The sequence below is a fragment of the Lissotriton vulgaris genome, chromosome 11 (genome assembly GCF_964263255.1).
Source record: "Lissotriton vulgaris chromosome 11, aLisVul1.2, whole genome shotgun sequence".
Classification (NCBI taxonomy): Eukaryota; Metazoa; Chordata; class Amphibia; order Caudata; family Salamandridae; genus Lissotriton; species Lissotriton vulgaris.
Window position 1 is genome coordinate 917,804,403 of NC_141699.1, and position 26,946 is coordinate 917,831,348.

Genomic DNA, 26,946 nt, shown 5'->3' on the forward strand with positions numbered 1-26,946 from the left:
TAATTTTTTTAAACCACCTACATTCATAAAACCATTATCAGAAATCCGGAGCAGCCTCCTTATCTTTCGATTCCACCTTTTTATTGAAATTCACCTTTGTAAATAAAAATCTAGCTCAAGTACCCCTGCTCGGTTATTTGCTTCAAGCAATTTCTCCCCTCACATGTGATGGGATCCACTAATAAGAAAAACCCCTTGTTCATGCTAAAATAATTTGTTGGCCCACTAAAACGGTCCAACGTCAATCCTTCTAAAGAAGCATTTACAGAACCCAAATATTCTAATCAAATAGCACCCCATTTCCAATCTCTCATCCCTCAGAAAAATCATGGGAAGAGAGTATATAGAATTACATCAAGAGTATTTGCAACTAATTGCTTCATTTCTATCAGTCTAGATTTTAAAGTGTAAGAAGTGTGACCATTCCCCAGTCAGTCTAAAGGAAGAACATTTTCTCCGAGGACAAAGACCACAAAATTGGCCTTGTATTCCTACACCAATCTGCCACTTACAACACTATTAGCCATTGATTGCTCCGGTAAAATTTAGAACACTCTGCATGCATATCCAGTCCTACTCAACAATGAACCCATTATTATCTCACGAAGACCACCTAGAAAGTCTGAATAAATCTGTTGAATCACCCTCTTTGCGAGTATCCTGATGTTTTCCTAAGGACTTCTCTGCAATATCTAGGTACACTCTCTTGCCAGGCTCCTTGAACACAATCAGGTGGACATTATAACAACAACTCTATAATATATTTTCAACTAAGGAAATTATGTGTAGTCCATTGAACATTACTTCTCCCTATGATAATTTTTTCCAAGAGAGTTTAAACTGTGCCAAATCTGAGATTCTAGCCATCAGTGACACTGGTACTGATTCACCACCCTTTGATTTACCGCCAAGACTTGGGGGCCCTCCTGCCGTTGATCCAAAAGTAAGGAATCTGGTGAACCAAATACAGATTTTATTGTGTTTCACATCATATTGTAAGCAATTTCCTACAAGATGCATACAATGTTCCTACTTGGATACTAGACAAATATCTGAATCTTTGCTCATCCACTTAAACTCACTTTTATAATTCTGATTATTGTGTGCTTTTTGGACTTTTTACGTGATCTGTTTGACTCTGCTTTCTCTCTGCACAGATGCCATACTGACGATAAAAACTAGGTTATCTCTAAAAGCCAACATCTTTCGAGAGGTACAATTTAGCTCACTTTCCTCGTAATAAGTGTTGGTCAGCTGGATAGTGTTTAATCTTTCAGTTGGGATGTCAAAGGAGATCTGAATGTAAGCATAACAGTATGAATTATGCTTGGTATTTTGTTGGAGATAACAACCTATCCAGCATAACCATGCTATAGATAAGAACCAGCTCACAGAACCTCTAATGATGAATAGCTTTTGATTCTTTTTGCCTAAATATCACTTAAGCCTCCATACTAATTTAACACTAAAGGTGGAAAATTTGTAACATTGAGTACCATTAACAAAATCCTTGCACAGTAGTCCCAAAATAAAAAGATGCAACCACCATTCTGGCAACAATGTGTGTTGATAAATAAACACTGAAATTGTGACAGGTATCATGAATCGATCTGAATATAAAAATCTTGACCTGTGCTGCATGATACAAATTTGTCTCAATGAAGGTTCAGAACCACTTGTTGATGAAGTACTACCTAATAAATATAATATATTATGTTAGGATGCACCAAACAGTTCCATCTGGTAACTCTAACACCTGATTCCCAACTCTAACTATATTCATGGAGACAGAGAACTTTGAATCCCCAACCTTCACAAGACTTCCTTTCCTCTCTCGAATCCATTCCCCTTATTGTGAAATATGTACTTCTGTCTCAGAATCATTTCTTGTGATTGACCCAATTGCACATTTTTCAGTAAACCACCTACAATTTTTAAATTTCTTTGCTTCCTCAACAAACTTTTATGTTAACCAAGGGCATGTGTGTGTGTAAAATGTAAGTTTCAAAAATGCATTTTTTTGCATTTTTGAAACTTTTCGCAAATTACCATGAAGGTTCACTTCATGGTAATTTTCCCCTTCCTAATTGCGAATTCGCAAATTAAAATTAATCATGCATAGCATTTAAGAAATCGCAAAATTTGCGATTTCTTAAATGCTATCGCAATTTGAGAAATCGCAAAAAATTGCGATTTCTTAAATTGCGATAAATGAAAAATAAATGATGCATCCCAAAAAGTGATTTTGGAATCACAAACGGACGAATTTTGCGATTCGCACCGGTTGCGATTCCAAAACCTCTTGATGCATGTGCCCCTTAGAGTCTAATAGACTTGAATCCTTAACAAAAGCATCAGTCAATTTATTAAGATATTGACCAAGAACTTGTGCCTAGCAACCACCTCATTTACTTTTTTCATATAATGCAAATCTATTGTTTTATAGCCATTTCATACATATCTATTTTGTTATCATGTTCCTCTTCAAAAACTAATGGGGTTAGATGATACAAAATGTGTCTTCCTTCTTTACCTAGACGGTGTTTTGAAATTGCAAATTTTCTTTCGTCAGTATACACATCTTTACCTATTTCTTCCATGTACACCTCAAATCCATGTTTCCATTGTGCCCAGTCAAGATTTGAGTCACCAGGATTTGATAAAAAGATGTGGCACTGTAATTCCTTCCATTAAACACCAATATGTTGTACTTGGAAGGTGTGCGAATTACCCAAGGTGTTACAGTAGGCAATGATTTGCCTCAAAGAATTGTCCAAAGCAGGCAAACCAAACTCTCAACCATGCACAGGGGTGTGAATCACGGGATGACCTCTTAACAGAATTGCAAAACCTTTCATAGCAATCTTTACTGGGTGTCGGTCAATTAAACGTGAGCTCATTTAGATAAACATAAACAAGTAAATTCAACACAGAATATTGAGATATGGTTGTCGAATGTGACAACACATGTAAATGTTATTTCACACAGAAATACTTCACCCAATATGGCCACCGATACATGACAAAGCATGCAAGCATCCCTGCTTCAGCAGTCACAAGCTATCTGCCTTGCGCTCCAATTCTTGAGCTCTTCTCGTGTGCTTTTGCTGTTGTGCAGACACTCTGGGCCCGATTCACAGAACTAACTTAAGACAAAATCCTAAACTTACTACTTTTGGTATTCACAGAAGTTAGGATTTTGTCTTAAAACAAACTTAAGACAGACTTAAGACAGACTCAAGACAAAATCCTATCTTAAGTCTGTTTTAAGTCTGTCTTAAGACAAACTTGAGACAAAATCTTAACTTCTGTGAATACCAAAAGTAGTAAGTTTAGGATTTTGTCTTAAGTTAGTTCTGTGAATCGGGCCCTCTGTTGCCACACTCCTCAGGCCTCACGCAGATGCTTTGTCCTCATGCATCTCTGCTTTTGCGCAGACTCTGCACACATGTAAGCTCACCTTATGCCAGCTAAATCTGTTGAAATAAATATTTCCCCTGTGCTTCTGTTAAACCAGTCAATGTCCCCCACCACTGGCATGGATCTCCTACAAAGTTGCAGTACTGTAATTTTTAAATCCATGGTCTTTGGTTATGCTAGTGTACTGTAAACCTCACTACAGTGCTCCCGACTTCTCTCCATCAGGCCTGCTCATTGCAAGTGTAACATTCAATTCTCCAATGAAGAGCCCATAACTGCAAGGATTGATTAAAGTGACTAGTTCTTAGAAACTGGATTCCTGGTTGGCTGAGGTATGCATCCAGGCAATACAGGAACCACCACTTTAGTCGGGGTATGCTAAGTACATACTAAAAGATAACATGTGTGCAGCTCCTGGCAGCCTGGCACAGAGCAGTCAGCCTAATCTAAAGAGGCAATATGTAAAGTATTTGTGCAACACAATCCCTCTTTAACACAATGAATACAAAGCAAAAATACTTCACATAGGTTTATATAGATAGATTATAATATTATAAACTAACCAACACTAAAATGACAAAAGCCATTGTATAGAAGATAAGGTATTGAATTTTAAAGGAATAAAAGCAGTTAAGTGGTTCGAAGCCAGTAGCGCTGAAAAGGTTAATTTAGGTCATGCTGGACCAAGGCAAATTGAAAGTTCAGGCAGACCTCGAGGGACTGATGGCCGGCTACATGACCCCCGTAGGCCACGGTGAACAAAATACCCTCCCTGGTCATGAACAGTGAGATGAGTCCCGCAGGTGCTTGATGTGTCGGTTTTCTCCATGCAGTGTAGGCAATGCGATGCGTCAGTTCCAAAGACTGGTGCTGGAGACTAGAGGCGTACAGCGATGCACTAGATTCTACCACACAGTTGCGGAGATGCACCGCTTCCACCAAGTGGCGGTGATATTCTTTCTGTTGCGTCGATCTCTGGAGGCAAAGTGATGGTTCCAAAGTGATGCGCTAATTTTACTCCCGCAACTGGATTGATGCACCAGTTCTCCTACATGCAGACAGGAGACGCTTTGAAATCCATGTTGCAAGTATCTGGGCTACTTAAAGTGTTCCAGGCACAAGAGCAGGGTTAGAGACTTTGATATCCCTGAGTGTCAAACAACAGGAGGCAAGCCAACAATCCCTTGGTGATCATATGGAGGGAAGGCAGAGTGGAACTTTCCTTCAGCACAGAGCAGCAGGTATCAGGGCAACAAACAGAAAAGCAGGCTTTCCAAATCAGCATTCCAGTTGAGTCCTTTTAGCAGTGCAGCAGTTCTTCTGGCAGAGCTGAATAACAAGTCCAGTAGTGTCTGATTTTAGGGGGTCAGAGACGCGGTACATATTCCGAAAAGTGCCTTTGATGTGGAGGTGACTTGAAAGCAGCTCTCTGAGGTGCACAAGTATCCCTTTCAACCCAGTTCTGTCTGCCAGGATATCTGTGTGGGGGGTAGTCAGTCCTCCTTTTGTGTGGGGAGGACACAATCTATTCAAGGGAAGTGAACTGTCACTTGCTGGAATCTTGGCATCGTTTGTAGAACCTGATATGTGTCAAGATTTCAGGCAAGACATCACACACCTGCTGTCAAACAATTCCGTTCTGAGAAGACAAACTCCCAAAGTGTAAGTTTGGTTTCTCTGGAGAAAAAATGTATTTATGACTTTTATGTGCAGGAAGTGTTCTCCCTGTGTGACTCAGCCATTGTGAAGTTCCCTGCCTGTGTTTACCATGCATTACCTTCAGGTTACATTTTTGCACTGACAGAGATAGCAGAGGCTCTACTGATATAACCTGCCACTTCTCTAAACTGAGTGCTGGGACCACAAGTTTGGCAGGACAGGAGCGCCTCTTATTTATGGCAGTGTTCCTGCTCAGCTATACTATAGACAAGGCTATTGGTCTGTTTTATGCCAGGAAAAACTTTGGTGAATAGGCCCCAAAGTATATTTCATTGGCAGACCGTATTATGATGATTGTAAGTGAGCATCCATCTGAAAGGGTTCTGATTGCAACCTAAAGTAGGTAACTCCGTAAATATCTTCTAACAATGTTTTCACCACACTTGTGATGTCTGATTAGCAATGTATGTATTATTCAAAGAGTGCATAGATTCAAGGGATATATGTAAGGCTGTGTCTAACCCGCAAATTCCATCCACTCGAATGCACTGCCAATAATCAGCAGAGAGAACTGGCAATCACTTATTGCAGCTGTATAGTAATTATCTGATAAACGGTGTAGTGCTTTGAAGTTAGAAATAAGCTTTGTTTGATGACATACCTTCAATACATTCACTCCCATGGTGCAAATGCCTTTGATTTTCATTATATTCTCCATAGCCTCATTTTGAATCGTGAATATAGGCAGAATGGGGTTACAATTTTGAACAATACGCCCAAGTTTTGAGCTTTTTGTGTAGGAACCTTCAAGATACTCCACTTTCATCTATAAAGAAAAAAAGAGAAACATAAGAAAATGGCATATGTTCATAAAATCTAACACATGCCTATATTTATAGTAAATATGCAGAATATGTGAGCACATAATTTATATTTTAAAGTGCTGTTTGCAAGGGAATGTTTATGTATCAATATGTAAAACTTGGGAATCTTTAAAAATAACGTTCTGCAGTGCTGTTCTGTAATCCTACACAGTATTTAAAATATGCAGGTGGCTGGTGGTGGTAGGCACTGGCATTTATTTCTCCCCAAAGGGACTTAAGAAATCATCACACCGGTGTCAATCCCAATGGCATAACACAGAGTGATGTGGCCCCTCCTACAGAATATGAAGAGGAGTCCCTGAGTTTACAAATATCTCCTAATGTGTTAGCTCTACCCTGCACTGCAGGGGCTTCAGAGGATTCTGTTACACCCCTGGTCAGACCCAGAGCTTGGCTGCCACTGCTATCCAAGTTCTGCCTCACAGAGACCTAATTATAGATTATATAACAACAGTTACCCCTTCACCACAATGTGCATGAGCTTTAATTTCAGTTACTAATCCTGCTGAAGTAAAAACATTGTGTCCACTCTGTCGGACTTAATGTATTGGGATCAGCATATTGTACATCTAATGACCCCCGCTGGACTCAGAATTCTCTCTCACTGATTCAAAACAAATCTGGAAAGTAGAGTGCATGCTCCTGTACCACTGTTTTATCTACCTGCTTCCTCCTGACTTTGTGAGCTACTGTGCCACCCTTCCAATTCTATATGGCTGCAAGAATGTGCCACAGAAGGCAGCTGACCACTTTGAGAGCAGTCTCCTTTACTGAGTCTTAAAGTGCTTCAGCCATCTTCATGCCCTAATCCAGCTCTATAGAGTGAGTGACTTGCTGAGGGTGGGAGAGCAGGGTGCTGACTTTGTGTTGCTGAGACACCGCTGGCAAGGACCCTACTCTCCCCAGATTTGAAGTGTGATGGCAGATTTATGAATGAGCCCTGATCAGGCCAGACCTATGTGGAATATCAGACTCAGGTTTCATGAACAGGTGTCTTCTAGGTCTGGTTTCTCCTGGTGCTGGCAGATAGCAATCGGGGCTCAGAAGTCACTGGCAGCAAAAAGAGAGGCTTGAGCAATGATGGTAGAGCAAACACTGCATGACAGCATCAGAACAAGAATCAAAAGAATTAATGAATGGAACACAGCACACCTTTGGCCTGATTCTAGTGCTAATGGCCCCAGTTGTGACCGAGTGACTTCACATTCTGTGCAACTGACACAATACTGCTGTGACCTGTGGTGATGAGCACTGCATGAACATCAGATGTTAGTGGGACATAGGAGGACATAAGTGACAACCATGGTGATAACCCAGTGTAAAAGTCTGGTACTAGAAGCTACCATGGTCAATTTGTTTCCACTACAGTGATGACTGATGCTCTTCAAAATCATGGATAGTGGCAGTGACCAGTCAATTCGTGAACCCTGATATGCTCACCATGACAATCACACCATGCATGGTCCATTGCCCAACACACACCTCATCTGTGACCTTTCTGCCTAATTCGATAGTTAAATGCAGTGGTGAAGGAGACTGGTTAAATCTTCAAGTCTACGGGAGATTGATCACAGACTTTCATAGCTATTAACAAAGGTAACTTACACTTGTCTGTAAAAAAATCATTGAAATTTACCAGTTATAGTTATCTCTAGTAACTATGACTCATGCCCTAAGGTAACAATACCTTGTCTTCTTGCCATGAACAGGTAATTATCCTAGATATTAGAACATTGGAATGTTGGGAGCTCCATTGAAAATAATGGAGTGATCTTGGATTCTAATGGGCAGTAGAAGCCCATAGCTCCAAAATTCCAATGTTGTCATGCAAAGCTGTTGATGTGAACAAAGGCCTCTCGGGAACCAAGAGGATCTCAACCCCCTCGGGGTCCTTGAGGCCTTTGTTTTATTTGTTAGAACATTCAGCTCTCTTGTGGCAGAATGTTATAATAGCCTTAAAGCTCTCCTATTCAAACATTAAAGTCCTGCTCCCTTGTAAAAGGCCCTTGCCTTCAGCTCAGGCCTTTAATGCTTGAGCGGGTCTTTAATGGACGATATAGCCTACTACGGCGGGCTACAATACTATATTAAATCCCTCATGACATGTTCTATAACATTATTGATAACATCACTGCAACATTTAAATGAAATCTTTTTTTTTTGTTGAGTTTTATATAGAGCAAACTAGACCTGAGAATCAGGTATCAGAGCGCTTTACATGAGCACCAGGTTCGTTACATGAGGACACATTCAGTTTTGTTAGGCACAGAGAGATTAAATGATTTGCCCAGAATCACAGAATGTTGAGTGTCATTGCCGAGACTCGAACCAGGTTCCCCAGCTTCAAGGTAGACAACTCTAGCCGTAGGGCTACATCCGTTCCCAAATCATTGTTAACAAGATTGTTCTTCGCAGGGCACAAGTAATAGTCACCCTAGGACACGAGTTATAATTACTAAAAATAAATACAACTGGTGAATTTCAGTGTTTGTTTTAGTTTAAAATATAACTTTGACAGAGAAACTATCACCTATTTCTCGTACCTATAATGTCACTTTAATCTCAGTTTTTTCTCAGTGAAAATATATATATACCTCTGTCTAACTCTCTCTCTCACTATATATATGTGACCAAGATCTCACCAGAGATCGAAACGTTTCTTTGTTGCCGAAAATAAACCTGTAATATTTGCAACTTCAAAACCGGAGTGGCTTCCTTTTTCCGGCCAGGATTGATATATATATATATATATAAATCAACAAATAGAGCACTCTGCATTGAAGGGCCTCACACGGTGTAGAATTTCCATCTGTAGGCGGAAAGAAAGGCTTGCAGACAGTATCCTTTCAGGCATATACATTCAGCTTGCCTCATTTCCATATTTCCAAACATCTTTCGGGCAGCATTGCCCTTGATCACTGGTGTAGGCAGATTCAAAAGCAGCAATAGTTCAAAGCACACCTGCGCCTTTTTTTAAATACCCGCCCCTCTCGGCTTGCACTCGCTTTGCATTATTCTTACGCTCGCTTTGCATTAATGTAGATGTAGTCTTCACAATATTGATCGCGTAGTGCGTATATAATCCTTACTGCCTGTGCTTGGGTCTTCAGGTGATGGTCAATCCACATTCCCCAACAATGATAATGGTTCAAATCTATTTTGTATGGCCACATTAAAAGGATTCCACCTTGGTCTGTAAATCGGTGCCAAGAATGTGGGCTGTCCTTCCAAGCTTAGGGGTTTATAGAAAAGACCTAGAGGGAGTACACAAATTTCTCTTTCATTTATACGTGTTTTCCCTATCCTGGTCAGTAATACATGAATGAGCCTGGGATCTCTGAATGTCAGAACAATAGAGTCCCCAGACGCCATTTTCTCTCTATTGCCTACCCAGATGACACGGCGGGCCATTTTAAAGTTTGTAAATAGGGCTTCGCCCGAGCCAGTTTTATCCCCTTGCCATGAGAGTGATTTATTACGCAGAGTTTCCCATGATTCATGGGATGATTCTGGTAATGGCTGAACATTAGCTATTACAATACCATAAGGTGAAACAGCCGGCGGCAAATCTAGATGGCTACCATTGCTTCTAAAAATCTTAGGTATAGGCCTCTCTATTCTTTGACTCACATCTTGCCCCTTAGATTTTTGCGTGTCCGGGATCTGTCCGAGGTTGACCTGATTTGCCGTAGTATTACTATTGATAATATTGCCTGGGTTTGTCTGGGTATCTTTCTCTATAGGGCCATTCACACATGAAATTACCGGATTCAATGGCTTAGTAGGGTTGCCCAGTACCAATGAATAAATGTTATTAGCATTGTGCCTTGATTGGTAATCGTTTTTCAATTGGGTCTCAATGGCCTCCACTTTTTCACATAGGTTTCCCATTGTACCCACTAAAAAAGAGTACCAATTTATCCAAGGTTTTTGTGATGTTAACCAAATCTTTTCTAGATTCCTCTACAGGGTATCCGATTTTTTCAGACCCAGCTCCCATCTGTTTCTTATTCTGGGTTGACTTAACAGACTTGTTAGTGACTTTTCTTTTTCTCTCTGGAGTTTTTCTATTTTTGGACAAATTTGTATTCCCATCTTTGGTCATATCATTATTACCTTGATTTTGTACGGGATTTTTTGCCCTTTTTGGTGGGGGCTCGATCTCCTGTTCGGAGTCTGTAACCTCAATATGATCTGAAATATCCAAAACACACCCATTCATTGCCTCCGTCTTAACTACCCCTACATTAGTAGTATCACCCTGACTTTGTTGTGTTTCTCCCCCTGCACTGAAATCTACAGGTATGGATAGTCTACCCTGTGATAATGCCTCCTCTAAAGATAATATTTGTTCCTCAATAGCTCCCATGGCCCCTTTAAGATATGTCATCAGTGACTGTTGAGCTCCTCGGCCCCCAGTTTCTATAATGGTACTGGAGGTGGAAATATTCTTTCTTTTTCCCATGATGAAAGGATGATGCTATCACGTATCCCAAAAAGGAATTATACTAATACAGGAGCAACGCACTGCGGGGGAATTTTGCTGGGAATACTATGATATTACAGGGTAGAAGTAGAGATGGTTATAGCAACAAGTGCGGGATTGTATATAAAATATACTTGTATTATATCAGCACACAGTACAAATCTGTGTAAATTATGCTGGGGTTGGGACAAGGGGGTAAAGTGCCAAAGTTCCAGCAGCTCAATACCAGAGTATACAAAAGTAAACAAAGGGTTACTGTAATGCTACAGTAAAAAGTGCAAATAGTGCTGGGATAAGGACTAAGGGGATAAAGTGGCCTCGTGCCTATAGGTAAATACTAAAAAGGACATTAGTTATGATGGAAGAGTGTGCAAAATTATGCAGGGATAATGATTCACAGGATAAAGTGTCTATGTGCCAACAACTAATTACTAAAAAGTACAATAGTACAATAGTTACTTATAAAAACATCAGCGCACTATAACAGGAATATATAAAACTAATTAAGCTGTCACCTAAAGAGGTAAAGTGCCAACCGCTGTTACAGGAGTCTAGGGCTAGGGCTAGTTATTATAATAGGTCCCCGCGCTATAAAAGAATGTGCAAAACTATGCTAGAGTAGAAAATGGGAGAATAAAGTGCCTATGTGCAGATGTGCAGTACACGAATGTGCAAATATTTACTTATAACAGCCTACACTAAGGCATTATTTTTGACAGCACACTACAGGTAAATGTGCAAATGCAAAGGAACCCAGAGCTAACGCGTATAAAGTACTCTAGTAATGATCACAAATGTAATCACATACACATAAAGGTTTGGTACTATCTTTGGTGCCCCGAATATTATAAACCCAGCCTCCGTTAAAAAAACCACAATGTCACAGTTAAAAATTGGTCAAGATGCGATCTAAGAAACAATTATAAAAATGCTAATATATACCAGTCCGTCTTACAAACACAGGGGGCTCTATCGTGAAACGCAGCTAGCAGAAATAATGTTCTAAGGCAGTCACAAAATATCCAGATTGTGTGGGATGTGAAGTGGATTCAAGCAGCCTCTATTAAAGCCTAGGGCACTCACAAGCCACAGTCGTTCAATCTTGAGCCACTCCCCTGAAACAGGTGTCCTGTTGGGATCCCAGACGTTAGTGGAGGGGCCCAGCCCAGCCTCAATCAACAAAGACCTGGGTTGAATCAATAATTATCCCACTATTTAAAAAAGGTGATTGTCATGACCCGGGGTGCTACCGACCAATTTCCCTCTCGACTCAATAGTAAAAGTGGTAGGCCGCATTGTCTTGGAGCACTTGCAATACTGGGGAGAAGACAATCAGGTATTGTCTGACCTACAGTATGGCTTCCGAAAAGGGCTAGGCACTACAGAGCCAAGCCTAAACCTGTCTATTTTCATTGGCAAGTATACCAAAGCAAAAAAGGGCAGTCTGTTTTTGGTGTTCATGGATCTCACCGTGGCCTTCGACTCCGTAATGCATTGGAAGCTATAGGAGGTCCTGGTAGCAATGGGGGTTGACCAAAACATTATAGCGTTATTGCAACAATTGTATAACAGAGCCTCAGCCAGTGTTCGTTATGGCATAGGAGGGGAGCATACTGATTCATTCCCCATTAGAAGAGGGGTCAGGCAGGGTTGTGTCCTGGGCCCCTTCCTTTTAAATCTGTATATAAATGGCCTTGGTGAAGCTCTGATAAGGCAGGGACATGACTTCCCTCAAGCTGGAGGGCAACCTATTCCATCCCTTCCATATGCAGATGATGCAGTCTTAATAGCGCGGACACAAAATGGTCTGCAGACGGTCCTAGACAGCTTTAATGACTTCATGAAAGATCTGGGACTTATTATTAATGTCTCTAAAACCTTTGTCATGAGATGCGGTAAGAGGATTCAGAAAGTAAGGGAAATGTTCCTGGATTGCAAAAAGTTAGCGACAATAAGGAAATTTTCATATCTGGGTATTTTATTTAATCAGAACGACACCTTGTCCCATACAATAACTACTAAAAAAGCTTGCATGTACAAGAGCAACCACAGTCCTAGCATCCTTCGCTAAGAAATTGAGGAAGAAGCGGCCAGGGGAACTTTTGCAAATATTTCAAGCAAAGTGCATCACAGCTGCTATGTACGGGGCAGGGGTGTGGGGCTTCGCTGACCCCCTCCCACTGCAGCAGGTGGAAAATTCCTTCTTGCAGTACATTTTGTCTGCTCCTACGAGCATGTCCTCCTTTGTTTGTCACGAGGAGCTGGGCCTTCCTTTTATTTCGGACCTCATCAGATTGGAACCAGTACTCCTGTGGCATAGGATCTGGACCAAGGAGCAGACAAAATTAAATAGAGACATTATGAAGGACAGCATTTTCCTGGATGGGGCCTTAAAGATCAACTTTATATGCAATTTCATGAAGGACCTAGGTCACCCGGAATACTTAAAAAATCCCACCACTATGTTAGCAGTGGTGAGAAAGACTTTGAGAAGGGAGGGTCTACAATTATTGGACTCCTTGAGAATGGCAGGGGAAATGGTGAAGCCTAGCATTATGCAACATTAATTAATGCTCTCTTGTATTCAAATGAAGCCCTACCTATTATTTGTACCAGGATCATATGATAGGATGCTTCTGACAAGATTTAGATTGGGCAATGTCTACAGAATACCGACAACACTATCTATGAACGACTGGTCACGTAACCTTTCGCTTTGCCTCTGTGACAGACATTCAGAGCAGTCCACAATTCATTTAATGTTCTTTTGTAAGTTTTATGAAGAGTTGAGGAAAGTGTGGATACTTCCACTCTTAAAACATCAAGGGGTAATGCAATGCTGTCCAGCTTTGCTTTAGCTGCAGTCTTGAAAGATAAACACACTGCGTGGAGAGTAACAAGGTTTTTTAAGAAGGCTATCCTGCAGCGAAAACACATGATATTGGATGCTCTGTAAACTCAGGGCACCTTCTCTGCAGCACATAGCAGGTTTTTAAAATACAACATTTGCATTTGTATGATTTTATGACACCTTAAATATATTGTGTATATTTTGTAGATTTTATCTTGTGTAATTTCTAATGAAATTTTATATAAATTGTTCTGATGTTTTTGTGCTTTTATGATTGGTACAATAACAATCGAATAAAGGTTTCCCTAACTTGACTTGACTGAATCACACTCACTGAGCTGATCATCAAATATTACTATCTCCTTTCTGGGATTACGGAAAGGAGTTGTTACAGCTTGGGCTTTTGGGCAACTCATTTTATCCCCATATAATGGAATAGCAGAACCTATAGTCACTGGTACTGTCAATGCTTCAGGGTTTAGATTCAATTGACCTATTTTCTGTATTAGTTCCTCTCTATTTATATTTAATGCTTCTCTTTCTTTATCTTGGAGTACCCTATTAACTGATGTATCATGTAAAATTTAAGGTATTACTGGTGCACTTGGGGTGAATCTACTGGGTCCTTCTTGGTACGGTGGAGGATTTTTAGTTAACGTGTCCTTCAACAATTCATCATCTGATTCACCATATCCTGTCACATTTATGTGTTTTGTTCTCTCTTTACACTTGCTTCCTGATTGTTCCTCAGCCATTAACACTGGGTATAAACCTTCTGATACTATAGCTCTTCTCCATTTCTTCATCTGACCTTTGTGTGACTCACACGAATATCGGGCAAAAAATCCTTTATATCTCCCACCTCAGCATTTCTCTCGTTCATATGGTTCAGTCTCCCATTCTTCTAAAGCCTCATACTGGTTTAATCTTGTTCTTGGTTCGAATCATTCATCCTCATCCTCAAATTCTGAAGAATTCTCCCATTAAACGTACCATTTTCAGGAAAAGCTAGAACTCCATCACCTTTTGCATATTCTATCCAATTTTCCAACCATACACAAGAATGATATCCTCTTTCAATCATCATAAAAGAAGCAGGTGGCGAATAGGAATTCCCTCTAGTCAATACAGGCTTCTCTTTCTTAAAGAAATTCTTAATTTTCTTTAGTAACAAAATGTTTTTCTTTTCTCCATACATTCTAGTTAAATGATAAATAAAATTGTATTCTGCAAACCCTTGAAATATTCTATCTGCGCAACTCACACTAGCAGTCAAATCAGAATCCTGCATACAATTTCTCTTTCAACCAATCCTAGCGTGGCTTCTATCTATTTAACCAATCAAACTCAGGCTCATGCTCACGCTCCTGGTCTGACCAATGCTAGCCCGGCCTTTTAGTGATGTCAGTAATACTCCTCACTACTGACCCCTCCTTTACAAAGCTGCTTCTCTCACTCCTGTGACTGACCCTCCCTTCACAAGGTAATACGAAAAATGTATGTCTTAATACTTTTCATTAAATTCTTCGTTAATAACAATATAAAAACATTCACTACTCTGCCTGTTTCACTAAACAAAGGATAGATTTTCAACTTATTCTGGAGTCTCAGAATTGCTCCTCTTCAACTAAGAGTAAAAATCTCTGTATACCCTTCATTCAAGTTCGGAAGAACCTGTCACTCCTTCAGTGTTACCCTTATTAGGAAATAAGACCAAAGTTTCACCAGCAAACTCTCTGCTATCACTCACACTCAACTTTTATACAAAATAGTTCCTAATTTAACACTGCCAGCTCTGCATAGCTTCTCAGTGCTATTCTAACAGACGAGTAACCTCACTGCAGTTTGGCTTCTGTCACCAGCCGCTATTCATTCCCCGGGAAGTTACAGACGACACAAAACAAGACGCTAACTCTTTTGTTAAACATAAATCAATAATCAATATTTATCACCAAACTGGTCAATAATAACCATAACTCTGCTACCAGAAAACTGATCCAGCGGCGTACCAACAATAGATACTTGACTACCATACACTCTCCTGGGCCCATAAACAACAAACACAATTGAGTAAACCACTGGAGTCAAAGTTTATATGTGTGATCACAATATCAGGATTAGTTAATTATTATTCTTAACTAACCTTTCACTGATCAAAAAGTTCTTTCCTCTGGTCGATAGACCATTAGATGAACTAATTGATAGTGATAATGAACATAACTATAACTTTTCTATACTTGAAGTAAAATAACCACAGACTCAGGAATGTTTTAAGCCTTTATTTAAATTAAATACATGTGAACCATATCAAAAACACAGTACAGACACCATTACTAGTAGGAGATAAAATTAAATTAATTAATCATCAAACACATACTTCAAACTCTTGCAATGACTTATGCTCAGAAAGGGAGAGGACAGAGAGAAAAGAACATCTGCAAATAAACTAAATTATATTTACCAAGAATGGTCCCCTGGGATAGTTCCGGAGACAAAGACTTCAGGACAGAATTCATGACAGGCTAGTTGACGTCTCTAGAAACAACGATTGTGCCGCACCCCTCGCTGACACTCTCTTCCTCCTCGAGATTCTTCCGCGATCTTCTTATTTAACCCAATTAAATTAGGATAGAAAGTTCTGCTTCAGGCTCTGCATTCGATTCATCATCAGCATTTCTGAGCATCTCTTCCAGCATCAGCATCACCCGCTACACCGACAGCATCCCGAGCTCTGCAGTATTCAGCAAATCTTCATCTGACTAACTAACTAATGCTATCTCAATTATACCTTTCGTTCTTCATGTACCTCCCACTAAAGTTTCAATATCGTAAAAATACAAAATCTAGATGCCCCAAACTTAAAGTAAAAAAAATATGTTTTTACAGTCGTATTGTTGGAAAAATGTTGGCTATCGGTAAAAATGTCCAAGTGGTGGCCTCTCACATTTGGTTCTAATACTGCCTATTCCTGGGCCCACGTGTGGGTGCATACACATTATTTTATTAGGAGAAGGGCACCCAGCCACAGTAAGCAAACATGTGTGGCTTCTGCCAGCACCCAAAATAGGTGCTAGCAAGGGAGTCTGTGGGCAGCTTTGTCCTTGGGCCTCCCCTTGCAGTCCCAACATTTGGAGATTTTGTAGGTTTCTGGATGGGGTTGGGAGACCAACCCAGAAAAAAAAACATGTCTGGCTTTCACCAGGACACAAGATCACATAATTTACCCAGCTTACAAGGTTGTTGAGTGCCCTGGGTTGGACTGAAGTACTCAACCAAAAAAGAAAACTTAAAATGTCGATAAAATGAAAAATAAATGGTCGTCTGGAGCTACCAATGAATTAGTCACTTTTTCCAGGAGGGGGGAGTTCCCCATAAGGCTCTACATGGGCTACTCTGTATACTTATTGATTGTTTGGGGTGCGAGAATCTGGGCCCGGGCACCACCAATATGTTACACTAGTGTTGTGGGGGCTGTAGGAAGTACAGAAGCTCTCCAGATATGATACATAAAACTTAACTCTTGGTTTCTTGCGATGTATACAAAATGACCACAAGAAATGTTTGGTGCTTGGACATACTATTGGAAAAACAAATATCGTGGGATAGAATATTGTGTCAAAAGTATTGAGGACAAGAATATTGTGAAAGGGTAGGTAAGGTTTTACTATATATAACTCCACATATATGTACCTTGACGATCTATATATCTCTTCAATGTGCATACATCTGGAGTTAACAACAGTAAATTTATATTTACCTACTTGCACTTACCTTCTCGATGTTCTTGTCCTCTATATATTTTACATGATATTCTGTCCACACGATATTTGGGTTTCAGAAATTCTGTCACTGATCCGATAAGTTCACAAGTTTTCTCAGCATTTTTAGAGCTGGAGCTTTTGCTCCTAAGTTGAGAATGGCAGCGATACTTTGTGTTTAATTTTAAGTCTACTTTAAGAGGCCTGAAGAATTTTAAAGAAGACTCTGACACCTGTTTAATGTTGTTTTGATGATATAATTTTTATTGATAGACCTTGAAAAGCTGGAAACGCCTATGGATATAGTTTTGAAGCTTATTCATTAATTAGTTTTCATTTTATCAACCTCCTGGACGCTAAACCTTTTACCCCTGGAATAATAACAAATTTCTTTGCTATTTGCAGTACTTCGCATTTATGTCTTTACAGCGTTTTGTCCACATATGGCATGTACGTCAAATTTGTGTCCTTTTTTTCAACATCCTGTAAATTCTAAAGGTTTCCAGAGTTTGTATATTTCCATGGAGTTGTCTTAGAAAATAGCCAAAATGTAGTTAAATTATGTTTTTGATCCTGAAAAAAGGGGAAAAAGTGATGCTCAAGAAAGCATATGTCTTTTTTTCTAACAATGGCATCATTAAAGGGTTGGCTGTGATTGGACCACCATCTTCCCAGCTTCTGGGACTAAGTACAGATGTATCAAAAACTATTTTTTAATACAGTTGTTTTAATTTTCTAAGAGATAGTCAATTTTTCCTAATTTTTGTGGCTTCAACCTACTTGCAGTTTTGATTTGGCAAGGCATCATTTTTCCTAAAGAAACTAACTGATGAAATAAAGACATAATGAAAATTATTAAGAAAAAACTGCCGTTTATGACTACATTTTAATCTGTGACATCTTCTCATGATGCCTGATTTACAAAAGCAATATATCGGTATGTTCCTTAGACCCCTTTTGTCACAGGGATATATAGGCTTTGTAGGTTCTCCAAGAGGTATCCAACCCAAGGCCAACAATGAGTTACACCTTACAATAATATTTCAATATGTACTGATCATGCAGCAATGCATACATTAAAATAAAAAGAACGAAAAATGGATATGAAGGACACCTATTTATTTCTGCAATACACACAAGATACTGAGCTTAGGAACAGTTGTTATTTGTATACCTCTGAATATGCAGTTACCAATAGAAAATCTCCTGCAAGTTCAACTGCTTCAGTACCCTCACCAAACCCACTTCCTCCACACACAGCTCCGACTCTAACCGCCTGAAGTGCATCCTGATTAACACCCGCTCGGTCCATAGACACGCAACTGAACTCTGGGACCTACTCGACACTGCATCACCGGACATCGCCTTCCTTACAGAAACATGGATGAACATATCATCAGCACCCGACATCGCCATAGCCATACCAGACGCTTACAAGATTATCCGAAAAGACCGCACCAATCAAACAGGAGGAGGCATCGCCATCATCCACAGGAACACCATCAAAATCACGACCAGCTCCGACGATAATCTTGCAACCACCGAACATTTCCACTTTCAGATCCGCACCGACCCTAGGACCACACTTAGAGGCACCCTCATCTACAGGCCTCCAGGTACCCGCACTCAATTCAGCGATGACATCATGGACTTCGTCAGCTCACATGCCCTCGCCTCCGAGAACTACATTCTTTTAGGAGACCTCAACTATCACCTTGAAAACAAACACGACAACAACACCACCACCCTTCTGGACAACCTGGCCAATCTCGGACTCAAACAACTTGTTGACACCCCCACCCATACAGCCGGACACACACTCGACCCTATCTTCACCTCCAGCAAGCATATCTCCTTCTATCGTACCACAGCTCTCCATTGGACGGACCACAGCTGTGTTCACTTCAGCTACAAAACCACCCTGAACCACAACCGCCCACAACCTATTTCTCGGAGAAACTGGAACAAAATCACCTCCGACCAACTCCTCACTTCACTCAACCAAACCCCCCCCACCCTCTCATTGGACCCAAACCAAGCGGCCACCAATCTCAAGCAATGGATCACCCACAGTGCTGACGAATTAGCACCCCTGAAAAAGCACCAAATCAAATCAGCCAGCATTAAGGCTCCCTGGTTCAATGATGACCTTAAAAAATCCAAGAAGCTATGCCGCACCCTGGAGAAATCATGGAGAAAAAACCCAACCACCGACAACATGGCCACCCTCAAGGCAGCCACCCGCAAACACCACCAACTGATTCGATCCACCAAGAAATCAGCATTCAAGGATCATCTCGACAACAACACTCACAACAGCAAGGAACTCTTCAACATCGTCAAAGAATTCACCAACCCCACCGCAGCATCTAACGACATCACTCCCTCCCAAGACCTCTGCGATGCGTTATCCTCCTTCTTCTACAACAAAATTGCCGACATCCACAACAGCTTCGAGAATACTTCCAGCGATCAACGCTCCCCACCCCCCCCAGATCCAACTTCGCTAACTAACAACCTTAGCGCCTGGAACCCAATCACCACTGAAGACACCATCCGCCTAATGAACTCAATCCACTCTGGCTCGCCAACCGACCCCTGCCCCCACCACATCTTCAACAAAGCTGACTCCATCATCGCACCCCATCTCCGTGATGTCATCAACTGCTCGTTCAACTCTGCCACCTTTCCAGAAAGCTGGAAACACGCCGAACTCAGCACCCTTCTGAAGAAACCCACAGCAGACCCCTCTGAACTCTTTCCCGGCCAAAGTCATTGAGAAAGCCGTCAACAACCAGCTCGCCGCCTTCCTTGAATCCAACAACTCCCTCGATCCATCTCAATCCGGGTTTCGAGCCAAACACAGCACCGAAACCGCCCTCATTGCAGCGACTGACGATATCCAAACACTACTGGACAACGGAGAAACAGTGGCCCTCATTCTACTCGACCTCTCCGCCGCTTTCGACACAGTCTGCCACAGCACCCTTATACAACGCCTCAGCCATATTGGCAGACAAGGAAAAGCCCTGGACTGGATCATCTCATTCCTCGCTGGGAGAACTCAAAGAGTCCGACTTCCCCCATTCAACTCAGAGGCCACTGAAGTCATCTGTGGCGTACCACAAGGATCTTCACTCAGTCCCACCCTCTTCAACGTTTACATGAGTCCACTCGCTTCCATCGCGCGTCAACACAACCTCAACATCATCTCGTACGCCGACGACACCCAGTTAATCCTTTCCCTCACCAAAGACCCTAACACCGCCAAAACCAATCTTCACGAAGGCATGAAAGAAGTAGCCGAATGGATGAAACATAGCCGCCTAAAACTCAACTCAGACAAAACGGAGGTGCTCATCCTAGGACTTTCCCCCTCTGCCTGGGACGACTCTTGGTGGCCTTCCGCTCTGGGCACAGCACCCACACCCACAGATCACGCATGCAACCTTGGCTTCATCCTAGACTCCTCTCTCTCGATGTCCAGACAAGTCAACGCAGTCTCATCCTCCTGCTTCAACGTACTCCGCACCCTCAAAAAGATCTTCCGCTGGATCCCCCTGGAGACTAGAAAGACTGTCACCCACGCACTGGTCACGAGTCGACTGGACTATGGTAACACACTATACGCCGGAATCACAGCAAAATTACAGAAAAAACTCCAATGCATCCAAAACGCATCAGCGAGACTCATATTGGACATTCCTCGACAGATCACATCTCCGGACACCTAAAAGACCTCCACTGGCTTCCCGTCAACAAAAGAATTATGTTCCGTCTTCTCACCCACGCACACAAGGCCCTCTACAATCTAGGACCCGAATGCCTCAACACTCGACTGTCCTTCTAGAAACCCACCCGCCAACTAAGATCGTCCAATCAAGCCATCGCCGCAGTCCCACGCATCCGAAAATCCACCATAGGTGGCAGATCCTTCTCCTTCCTGGCTGCCAAGACCTGGAACTCACTCCCCACTCACCTCCGCCTTACTCAAAACCACGTCTCCTTCAGAAAAGAACTTAAAACCTGGCTATTCGACAAATAATGGACCCCTTCCCCAAGCGCCTTGGGACCCTCTGGGTGAGTAGGTCGCTATATAAATGCCTGAACTTGAACTTGAATAGTATCTTGTAATTTAGAGAGTATTTTGCAGAATATGTTCCTTCTTGCATACTTGCTTACATTTGGAAGTCACAAATGCAGAGAAAGCCAGTTGCTAAAACAAGTGTTCCACGTCATTTTAAAACAGCACTCCGCCTGTGTGCCTGTCCCTAGTGCCTGTGACACAAAACTCCCCAAAACACAACTCAGAAACAGAATTTTCACCCAGAAGAATTTGAACTTTTTTTTTACAATATGTGTGGCCATGGGTTTTGGACCCTAGCTCAGCTGCACTCAGGCAGATCTACCAAACCCATACATTTATGTGTGTAAATATGTTTAGCATTTTGTAGTTAGAAGTATAGATGAATAATCAAGATATAAATAGAGTTATAATATAAAATCTGTGCAAGGGTTAGGTACTCCAGAAAAATAGTCACTTGATTTAACCAATTATCAAAACAGATATGTAAGAAGCTAGAAAATCAGGCTGCAGTAATGTGTACACTCATTACGTTGACCCAGTAAATGTGGTTGAATTAGAATATCAAGAAAGGAAGAAAGATATCAATGAGCATGTAAAAAATGCTCCTCACTCAGGGCAGATAAAGTAGATGAAGTCCATAAGAATATGAATAACAACATTGCCATCCCACTGATGGGACTTCCCATGATGATATGTGGAAGTGAAGAAACTTGATACATCAGGATGAGGTGAAATGGCACACAGAGTCAGGAGATCAGGTAAAGAATGGTCTCTAGATGTCAAATATCTAAAGCTGAACATTCAGCCTATAGATCAGCTGTTCATGGGCCACCATTGTGGCCATGGCTGCCATCCAGTCATATTATGTGGAAGGGGAGATCATTTTCCAGCATCTAAGACAAAATTTCACAGTCGCCAGGGATAAGTCTGTCCATCAATTCTTGTTGTTATTGAAACCAGAGATATTGCTCTTACCATGAAGAACTGTCAGTGCTTATGTGGTGGGGATTGTGAGGTCGCTTGTTTCTTTTGGAGTTCTTCAAACGTGGTACCAACATTTCTGGAAATGGCAGGAAGACCACAGGATATATAGGAGGTTGCAGCCAGGTTTTTAACAATACCAGCACTATTTCATGGTGGGCATTCAGGCTCGGAGGAGCTTGTAAGACATCCAATTGTAGATCCAGTGTAAGAGAGGAGGTGCACGGTGTGAGAGATGCTCTCCACTCCAATCTCACAGGAACTTACTTTTGGAAGCATCATAGATTTGAGTAGAAATAATTCAATTTTAGATTTTGAGGCATGTGCAATGGAGAGGTAAGTGTATTCCTTTGCAGTTGGGTGTAATAGGCGCCAGGGGTATAGGAGTGTGTGGTCCATCATGATGTCTTTGAAGATGTTTTTTTTACTATCACCTACTATCCGTTTTGCTGAGATACAGATTCAGGACCATATTCCAGTTCCCTAATGAGTATTTTCTTCCTGTCAAAATCTGTAAGTGTTCTATTCAGTTTTGAGGGCCAGGCATGCTTAGTGCCTGTCAGGTCATGACCAGAGCCGATGAAAATATTGTTGTCCAATATTTTCAGTTACACAAAAGGAATGGTGTCCTGCATTGTCAGTCCACATCTATAGTACCTGTTCAGTGAGAGTTTTATGAAGGAGAATAGTCACTCCATTTTTCCTACTGGTGTCTGGTGCATCCAGGGTTTGTTGAGATGTCTTCGGTGAGATGGAGATGCCCACCAAGTCTCTCCATAGCTTGGCTGACTCCGGTCCTGTGAGATGGGTGCCCTGTATGAGGGCTATGCCTGGCTTTTTGGACTTCAGATATGTTAAGACTTTATTTTTTTTAAATATCTTAATATAGTGAGTCAGGCCACTCAAGGTGAGTGATCAGATAGATAGTTTCTTGTCCCAGTATTGAGCATGATGGGAGAGACACCACTAAATGATGGATAGAGAGGCAAGTGCTTAAATGTTCAGAAGAGGTGAGAAAGATGTCCTGCAGGTGAATCCAGAGGATCGTAAGTTTATTCTGGTTCAATGCATTTACTACAGTGAGGAGTGAGGATGTTATGAGCTTGTTAAAAGGACGTGAAATAAGCTGTTGATTATATACTTTAGGTTAGGCAGTAAGGGCCCCAAATGCGCACCTTTATCCAATGAAAGTATCTGTTTAAAGGGGAATCCTGTAATATTTTTGTAACTGTGGGTAAAAGGAAATTCCATGTGGGTTTTTGCTAGGACCATCATGATTTTAATGGTGGTTGTGATTTATCCCCGTCCATGGTTGTCGGGGGAACCTTTGTTTTGAAACTTCGGCACTCCAAGCCTATGGTGTGCATCCTAGGTTAAGGGATGCTGGGTCTGACGGTAGCATGATTCTATACATAGTAACAGGTGGTGCAGTGAGGTTTTCCAGTCAAATTCTATCATTCTACCATCAACCACGACTATCATAGTAACCAGGACCAATAAAACAAAGCAGAGATCTATTTTCTTGGGGAGAGGTTGAAGAGCTAGAAATTGCATTTGTCTTATAGGAGAAATCAGTCGATAGCATGATTGTACTACCTTTGTAGATATATGGATCATGCTTCCTTGCACCGTGAATAATCACTCTAATCTGCTATGAGCACAATAGGTTTGTTATGATCAGCCTGGGTGAGTTCTTCTTGAGTTAGTTATTTGTGGTTGCTCTTTGGATTCTCTGAAATTCTAGTAGAGGATTAAATTCTGTTTGCAGAAGCCCCTGAAGGAATGGGATCATATCCTATTTGTCTGCCATTTCCAAGCTCCAAAAAGGTGGCTATTACTCCTACCAGTTCTGCCCTTTAAGTCTGTCAACTTTTTCTGGGTATACCAGAGCTCCTTACCCCAGTCAATTGATTCTGTGGTTCAGTTTTCCAATATCTCCATGCGTTTGTCCCATCAAATGCTGGATTTGATGACGGTTATAATCCAGTGTTATAAAGGTCTGTATTTCTTTAAATTCTGCCATTATGGCATCCAATGTGACTCCAGATGGGCACATGGAGGCTGAAGAACTTGGATGTTTTGTGGGGGATACCGCTTCAGAGAACAGGACTTTCCAGGACGTTTTATTCCCAGACATCGGATGCTGGTAGTAGAACTAGAAAAGAATAGCCTGGGTTGGAAGAGGGGCCATGAATTACCGATGGGGAGCCGGCCAATCAAACCTGTCTCACTTGATCCCCCTTTTAGAACCTGCAAAGGTACTGGACTGGGGGGAATGTGAGAAGTCAAATTCCCCTTAATATTGCAGGTGATTGCAGAGTCTTACATCTGCTATATACTGCTTGCAGTGTTGTTGTCAGGCCAGGAGATAGCAGTCGTCTCGGATAGATGCAAGGGAAAAAGGCAGGAATAATGTGGAGATTACCCCAGGATGTTCCAACCTGGGCGCCTGCTGAAGACAGAGAGTCAGCCAGGATTATGGCATCTCCTGTGTACCAGTGCAACTGACTTGGTACAAAACTAGGACTGGGACCGTCCCACTGGGAGGCAGATTGTGCAGTGCTTTCCAGCTGGGACTGGCAAGGCATACTCCTTCCATCCCCACAGAGCTGGTACTGCTAGAGATGACCCAAGAGGCAGCTTACGTGAAGCACAGCAGTACTTACCTGGTAAATAGTAATAGAGGATTTCTACAGATGGAAGTGCCCGGATGGTGAGATGGGTGTCGGCTGTCACGGAGGAAGGAGGCCAAACAGGAGCTGTATTGGGACAGCCGTCTCTCTCAGCAGGCCTCTGTGGGACAAGCAGTTCCATAGACAACGTACAGTAGGATCAAAGCACGTCACAGGTATCCCCGACATTGGTGGAGAATGTGCTGGTCCTTCTATGGCATTCAATAGCAGAATTACTTAATTTTTCAGGCGACACAATGGGAAGGGTTCATGGAGCACAACTAGGAACCTATTTTTCTAAATGTGGGTAACTTTTTATTTTGGGCCATAGCTCTGCTGGCACCTAAACAAACCTACCAAACCCATAGACACCAAGTAGATTCCAGGATGGTGTGACTTGAGTGGCTCTCACCAGGTTTTCTTAACAACAAGGTCTTCTAAAACATGTTTTTCCTCACATTTCTGTTAGGGAAACATCTAAAATGTACATGAATCCAAATATTATTCACCACTCAGCATTCCTCCACATCTCTCTATAAAAATGCTACCTCACTTGTGTGGGTGGGCATAGTAGCCAAGATATATTTTGGACCCAAGACGAATCAGGGACATTCAATCTTTTTTGACTGAAAACTGACCTTTTTTTGCAATTTTGGTAACTGTGGATTTTGTGCCATAGACTACAGGCAGCTAGGGAAACCTATCAAACCCATTAATTTCTGACAACTAGACACCCCAGTAGTCCAGGATGGCATGACTTGTGTGGCTCTCAATAGATTTCCTCACCCAGAAACTGTTTCAAGCCTCAAAATGTGGCTGAAAACACACATTATTCCTACATTTATGTGAGGAAAACTTTGGGAATATGTGGAGAATCCCAAATGTTCTACCACCCAGCATTCCTGAAGTCTCCCTATAAAAATAATAGATGTGGTTACGTGTGGAGTTATGCTCCCTACCACCTGCGGGCACTCCGCTGTCTATGTGACATAACAATATAAATGGTGTCATTTTAAGCAAGGCAGACATACTGACTTTATCCATGAGGCAGAACAAAAAATAGAAACCGTGCCTATTGGCTTTATCAAGGAGTCCAGGGGTTCGAGAAAGTTTCAGACACATGTGAGTGAGCCTTAAACGCAGAGATTTAAATGATCCAGGCTGTTCTAAAAAAGATGCTTACAAGGATGCAAGGCTGGTGAGAGGAGGCAGAACATTCAGACAAATCAGAGAGCAAGACAAGGGAGAGGGGAGCAGTGCAGAGTAGATTGGAGCAGAGCCGTAAGTGCAGTGAGGCATGGTGAGCTGTGAGCCATGTAGTGGGAGACTGGTGTGTGGGAAGGTCTTCGGTAACAGTTGCATTACCCTGCCACCTCTCCGCTAGTTCTATCCTCACAGCCCCCCTCAAGCTCTTGCTCTTGCTCCAGCATACTGCCCTGAGAACTGCCATGCAAAAAACATGGAAAACAGTGCACTGAGCCAACGCAAGCTCGCTACAACCTGGCCTCGAGGCCTCAAGGCCTCTGGGCCCCTCCCTACACTCTGTATGAGCAGGATTCGCACAGATTTGCCAGAAGCAGCAGTGGAAGAACTCAGCAAACGCACAGCAAGCACAGTGTCATCATTTCTTCAAGGCTTCTTAAAGGCCATTAAGTTCCTCCCAGCATTTTTAAATTTGGCAAGAAGTGTGGGCAGCAAGCAGTAAGCATCAGGATACACGGGAGGAGCAGGTTTAGGCCCTGGTCTGCAGAAGTGACCTATCCTGAAATAGGGGCGGCCTCTGATGAAGCGGACTTTTGAAATGGATGAATTTCGCAGGGCTCAATATGAGATTCCCAGACAGACTGATGAAACAGGAGTTTAGATTTACTAATACAGAGAGAGATCATTATATGACATTACTAAAAGTAAAATTTAGAATCAATTTTTGGATTTGTTTGGTGATTTATTAATTACCGGATGAGGGAGTTGATGAAGCGGACTTTTGAAATAAGTTTAAAAATAAGTACGCTGATTTTAAAACTCTCATAATTTTTAATTCACTAATGAGTGTTGCATGTTTTTGTACTAATTCAACCTAGAATAATGTGCACCAACATAAACATTTGGGTTTAACTATATGTGCTCTTGTCATGTTTGTCGTTTTGT

General features: G+C 41.6%; 1 protein-coding gene across 1 annotated transcript in view; it reads right to left on the reverse strand.

Moving 5' to 3' along the window:
- LOC147683687 (phospholipid scramblase 1-like) overlaps positions 1 to 26,946 on the reverse strand; it is a 604,007-nt gene that overhangs the window by 219,483 nt on the left and 357,578 nt on the right. The window contains exon 6 of the mRNA XM_086944890.1: positions 5,741 to 5,905. Within this exon, the coding sequence (XP_086801016.1) occupies positions 5,741 to 5,905 (165 nt within the window). The remainder of the gene's footprint in view (positions 1 to 5,740; positions 5,906 to 26,946) is intronic.